Below are 6,213 nucleotides of genomic sequence, written 5' to 3'. Positions count from 1 at the left end.
ACCGTGATGAAGATGTAGCTGAGTGATATTTTAGAAGTTTAGAAGCAAAGGAGGTCTATGCCCTTTTTGCCATAACTTTCTTCATTGCCCTTTTAACATCCTTGTTCCTCAGGCTGTATATCAAGGGGTTCAACATGGGTGTCAAAGTCCCATAGAACACAGAGATAAACTTGTCCTGGTCTGGGGAGGACTTGGAAGGAGGTTTCATATACATGGAGATGGCTGCCCCATAGAAGATCGTCACCACAGTCAGGTGAGACCCGCAGGTGGAAAAGACTTTGAACCTACCCTGGGCTGAGCGAATCCTCAGGACAGCAGTAGTAATTCGAACATAGGAGAGGAGAACAAACCCAAAGGGTAGAAGCAGGGTGAAGATACCAGTGATGAGGATCATAAGCTCGTTGAGGCTGGTATCAGAACAGGCCAGCTTAAGGAGGGAGAGAACCTCACAGACAAAATGGTTGATGACATTAGCCCCACAGAAGCGAAGCTTCAAGGATAAGATGAGCATGGCAGTGAGCACAAGTGATGCCCCCCACGAGGTAGCAGCCAGCCGGGCACACACTGGACCATTCATGACCACAGAATAGCGCAGGGGATTACTGATAGCAACCATGCGGTCATAGGCCATCACAGCCAGTAGGAGACACTCCGCTGTGGCCAAGACCAAAGAGACACTCGTTTGGGTCAAACATCGTGAGTAAGAGAGGTAGGGATGGGTAGAGAAACAGTGCACCAAGGCTTGGGGCATGGAGGCTGTTCCATAGCAAAGGTCTAAGAAAGATAAGTTACTAAGGAAGAAATACATTGGAGTGTGGAGGTGGGGGTCAAAGTAGATAAGAAAGATGATAAGTCCATTTCCCAACAAGGTGCTGAGGTAAGTTATCAGCACCAGTGTGAAAAACGTGACTCTCCATTCAGGATAGTTAGAAATGCCAATAAGGAGAAACTCAATCACTGCTGTGGCATTGTCCATGGCCATCCTTCTCACTTGTCACTACTCATTGGATGGGTGCCAATGCAGCTGCCTAGTTTTACCTGAAAGAATGAGAATAAAGATGGAGGACATGACAAAGGTGAAAAGAATTTGGGTGTCCGAGATCATTATCTTTGGCCTTTTCAAAAGACACCGAACATAAATGGAATATCTATAATGGGAACAGAGGCAAAGCTAAAAATCTGCACCCCCCCCCCAAGAAAAAAGTTAGTTTCCCACTCATTTGAAAATAGTTATGTAAAAAGTTCTCCAGTTCTCCTCCACCAGATGCCTTCTTGAATAATTTTTCCCAACTAAGAAGAGAGGAAAGGGAGGCCATCTTCCTAGCTCTCTCACTTGTTCTGCATTTTCCAAGGCAAACCTGATGCATTGACACAGGTGAGCATCAGTCAGCTTGAGTTACTGATCTCCATCAAGAGGATACCTTCTGGCAGATGAGATGATGTAGCTAAAATATTGCCCTTTTTCTGTCTTCTTTGTACTTGCCTCCATTTTCCCATAGTGCCAGGACCTACCACAGTAGGTGCAAAGGTACCTCTTGATCTGAACTAATATTACATAAATAGAGTAGTTCATGGAGTCCTTGTGATCTGTGGGAGGCCTCTACTAATATTCCCTGTTGAAATTACATTTTCAACTTCTCCTGTGGTTTTTGTGCTGTGATTGCTAAACCTCAGTTAGGAGTGTGAAAATCTAATATGTTTCTAAAAGTGAGGGTGGTAAGGAGAGAATGTCAGTGACAAGCCTACCTGATAAGGCTCTCTCTTCCCATCCTCACCACTCTCTAACTGCTCGCCCTACCTTACTTTTCCTTATTCCAATATATGAAATTACAATAACTATTTGATTGCTTGTTTGTTATTTGTCTCTCATTCAAATGTAAATTCATTGAGGAAGGGGACCTTGTCTGTTTTGTTTACAGGTATATCCCTAGCACCTAGAAAAGTGCCTGGGACATCACACGAATTCAATAGATATAAAATAAATAACTGAATATAGAAAGTACCAGGCAGTCATGGATATAATTCAGAATCTAACTACCTCTCTTGCCACCTGCACTGATAACCCCTTATTCCAAGTCATCATCATTACTCACCTGGGTTTTGTCAGTAACTTCCTTATTGGTTTCCGTGTTTCTGGCCTTGCCCCCATTCAGTTCAAGTGATTAAGCTAAACTGTAAGTCAGATCAGGTCACTCTTTCATTAAAAAAATTTCAGTAGCTTCCCATTTCAACCTCTTTAAGCATCAATCTCCGTATTATGAGCTACAAGGCCCTACACGCTTCGCCTCCACATTGCCTCTTTGACCCCAGTTCCTACTACCGTTCCCCTGGCTCTCTCTGCTCCAGTCACACTGGCCTCTTCAATGTTTCTCAAACATGCAAAGCATACCTCTTCCTCAGAGACTTTGATGTTGCTGCTTCATGTTCATCAACACTTTCCCCCCAGTTCCTTGCATGACTCACTCTCTCGCCTCCCTCATATCTTTATTCACAGAGCACCTTCTCAATGAGTCTATTCTGGGCCACCCTGTCTAAAAATTTATCTCTATCCTCTGACATTTTATATCCCCCTTTTCTACTTTATTTTTCTCCTTAGAATTATTACTATCTAGGACACTGTATGAGTTGTATGTAATGAGCCTTGTAGCTCATTAATAATTATGTTTATTGATTAACTCTCCCAACTACAATGTAAGCTCAATAAGGGCAGGGAATTTTGTCTGTTTTGCTTATTGCTGTATACTGAAAACCAAGAATAGTGCCTGGCACATGGGAGGTGCTCAGTCAGTATTTCCTGAATGAACAGGTGAATGAAGTTCTCTAGCTATTCCTTATTCAAAGACAGCCTCTCTTTTTTCCGTCTGTCTCTTCCCTTGACATTGATGGTTATATGCCAAGCATCCCTTAATGTGTATGTGCTCCTTATTGAGACTCACTCTCCCCTGTCTTTGTAATCCCCTCCCTGAAACTTCTGCTACTCACTGGCTAGGTGTCTTTGAACAAGTTTTTTCCCCTCATGTGACCTAAATGTTCATTTTCAAATTAGTTAAAATAAGTGATTTCCAAGAGACCTTCTAGTGCTAATATCCCAGGATTCTCTGATTTACTTCAGCTAAAACGAAAACAAAAATTGTAACACTCACCACATCTCATTTGTTGGAGAGGCATGTGGGCTAGAAATGGGGTTTTGCCAAGGGATAGGGATTCTCTAACCATCTCTGAGATGGGAGACTCACTTGGTCTTTAAAAGTCTTTAGCAAAGAAGATTCCGTAACTACCCCTTCCCTGTTCTGGTCACCAAATAACCTATCCTCGTGTCTTATTCTTTAACTTGATCGACCTCTCAGACAGGCTAACTACACAAAGACAGTAAACCCATGAATATGGAAGTGTATGCCACTTGTGGAGTGGCAAATAAATGTAAGGGATGGAGGGGATGGTGACTTGCCTTCACAGGCTGTCCTCAGAGCTTGAGATACCTAATGGTGATTTTGCCTTCACTTATCATGGGAACCTGAGAAAGAGGTTTTGCCTTGGGGTAACTTCACCTTTCCAAGTGAAAATTGAGATAATAATCTCTACAGAAGGAAAATGTACAAAGGTGAGAGTCAAATGGCTATATGAAAAAATGCTCTGAAGTCTTAAATTTTAAGTTTAGTATAGTCATACCTTAAAAATTTCTGAATGGTCTATATTTACTTCTCAATTATCTACACATTGGCCATTCACAGTGGAATATCTGGAAAGATGATGGTTAGACTGCAGTTGGGAGGATGAACAGGTTCTGCATAGAGATAGCTGATCATTGTGCCATTTAAAGATCTCTGTTGCTCTTAGAACTCTATAAAACGTACTGATTTTTTTTTAAATATTAAATATTGATTAATAGATGTTTTCTTTCCTCGTGTGAAGCTATCATTCCTAACAAGCCACAGATGTATTTTGTTTCTCCAATATTGATGGAGAGTTTATAGAAAGTCCATCTCTCAGTCCCTTACGAGTCCAGTAGAATAAATCAGTGAGCTCTTTGACTAAAATTTGGTGATAAATCTATGGCTGTGGGATAGACTTTTTAAAATGGTGTTAAACTTACTGATAGAGATGAGTATTGAGCCCACGACCGTGGCTCCATTAGTACTATATTTGGACCTGTGGAACTAAAATTGATGATCAGTTCCCTCTCACACTTAAAGGCTACTCAGCATCTAAATTAAGGAGGCTATTTTTCATTTAGTCTGGGTCCTGCCCTCCAAAGATTGCTGACTGACCCATCCTAGAATTACCATTACATGATTCCTGGTAAACTGGGTCCAGCCTGTTTCCCATCTTAGTCCTGTCACCTGCTGTTATTTATACAGCCTCCCTCTCAACTAATGGCTGCCCCATGCCTTTCTGGGGATCACCCATGACAGAGAGATGGTTAGAGACCCAAGAAAGGGAGAAAAGGAAAGAAATTAGAGCACAGTCCTGTTATGTACTCACCTTTGGAGATCCTTCTCAAATACCAGTAGATGGAGCAGAATGAGACTGCCCAAAAGAACAATTCTCCAAGAGTTGTCACGTTTGGAACTATGACTATCTCACTGTAGACTCTCCTGACAAGATTTTAAACGCCTTCCCAGCTTTGCTCAAACTCCCAAATGCCTGGAAATCTACAATGAAAGAGGATTCTTTTAGGTTAGGGCAAATCTCAATTGCCAAACCATTTGGTCTGTAGCCCTTGGTAAGGATATCTAATTAAATTAGTTAATTTCTTAGGCATCTATTTCTTTCACTGACATTCGACCCACATACATCCATATTCAGTCTCCCCTAAAAAACGTTATAGCATATGGAGTATTAAAGTCATTTTAATGCTTTTCATGAAGACCCTTAGGTTATTTCAATTTGCAGTCTGCTAGTTCAGACATATTTTGCCTCTTGGCAATATTTATCTATTATCTCCATGAACTGAAATCTAACTAAACCAAGTTGTCACTTTCTTTAAAAAGAGGTAAGTGATAATAAGCTTGCTGCTCCCAGGGCTTTAAACTAAATTGGATGGCTTCCAGGGGATGTTCTGGGCTCTGTACATACCCTACCCAGTTTCCTACTCTTTCTCCACCTCCTCATGTCAGTACTGGAAAGTGAAAACGTACAACTCGATGCCTCCAAGGCTCTGTGCATCTCTCGGTCAGCAAAAAGATCTAATGGCAGTCACTGTAACTGCTAACGCTGGAAAATGAACTAAAGCATTTCAAAAAGCATTTTATTGCAGTTGAAACCAAAAAAGCCTCTTGATTACCCTTCACTTATCCAGAACATTTAGCTAACCAGAACCTTCCTTTCCTTGAGCAATTTGGTTTGTAGAAATTGTGCCACATCTCCTCTGCTCCCCAACTAGGCTCAAATCTATCCATCTATATGTTTATCTGGAAGTTGTCACCAGAGCTCTATCTCTGGGAGCATGTTTTGCTCTGAACTAAATCTATAAATCCCACATCCTCGACCTACTCATGATGTCTGGAGTCCAGTTCTCTTCCAGATTCAATTCCAAATGCAGGGAATAAGTTGATGAGCTGCTTGGTAACTTAAATAAGTTGAACTTCTAAAGCGCTACCAGGACATTTATCTCACGAGTAGAGTTCAAAGTTTCCGATCTTCACCAGGAAGAAATAATTACCTTCCAAGAGCTTCGGGGACCTCATCCTGAACAGGCAATTAAATTTTGCCAAACCAGAGCTGTCTGGAAAAAAAAAAAAACAAAGAAACAAAGTGGCATTTTGGGTAGGGAAAACAAATAAAGAAAAGAGAAAGGAGAACTTTGAGACCATGGGATATTTATATACCACTGCTGGGCTTTCCAGAGAACAAAGAAATAATTCTTTTTTATTTTGGTTCATAGTTTCTTCACATTTTTTCTGTATTAAATTGGTGTCGTGATAGAGCCTGCGGCTGGTAGAGAAACGTCTGTCAGGGGATGGCTAGAATAGAGAGTGCACAGGAGAGAGTGCATATGCATTATTGATTCCCACGTTGAAATAGCCCTTATGTTTGCCTTTCCATTCCCACTTCCACTGCCCCAGCCTACTCAAACACCCTCCATGGGCTCGTTTTTCAACTGTATCAAGTCTATATTCCTTCATCTGACATGCAGGGCCAACTATCTATGGCAGTCTCCCATCTATCATTTAACATTCACTCATTCATTCACACATAAATATAAGTATTCAA

General features: G+C 41.3%; 1 protein-coding gene across 1 annotated transcript; it reads right to left on the bottom strand.

The window, feature by feature from the left end:
- On the bottom strand, nt 1-1,073 carry LOC101355787 (olfactory receptor 13H1). Its single transcript, XM_004379626.3, has one exon. It carries the CDS (start codon nt 980-982, stop codon nt 56-58), a length of 927 nt encoding a protein of 308 aa, XP_004379683.1. The 5' UTR covers nt 983-1,073; the 3' UTR covers nt 1-55.
- Between the last annotated feature and the right edge of the window lie 5,140 nt (nt 1,074-6,213).

The sequence above is a fragment of the Trichechus manatus genome, unplaced genomic scaffold (assembly GCF_000243295.1).
Source record: "Trichechus manatus latirostris isolate Lorelei unplaced genomic scaffold, TriManLat1.0 scaffold00066, whole genome shotgun sequence".
Classification (NCBI taxonomy): Eukaryota; Metazoa; Chordata; class Mammalia; order Sirenia; family Trichechidae; genus Trichechus; species Trichechus manatus.
This window is presented reverse-complemented; position numbering and strand designations above follow the sequence as displayed.

Excerpts from the sequence above, each read along its gene's own strand:
- LOC101355787 (XM_004379626.3), bottom strand. The coding sequence starts at position 982 with ATGGCCATGGACAATGCCACAGCAGTGATTGAGTTTCTCCTTATTGGC.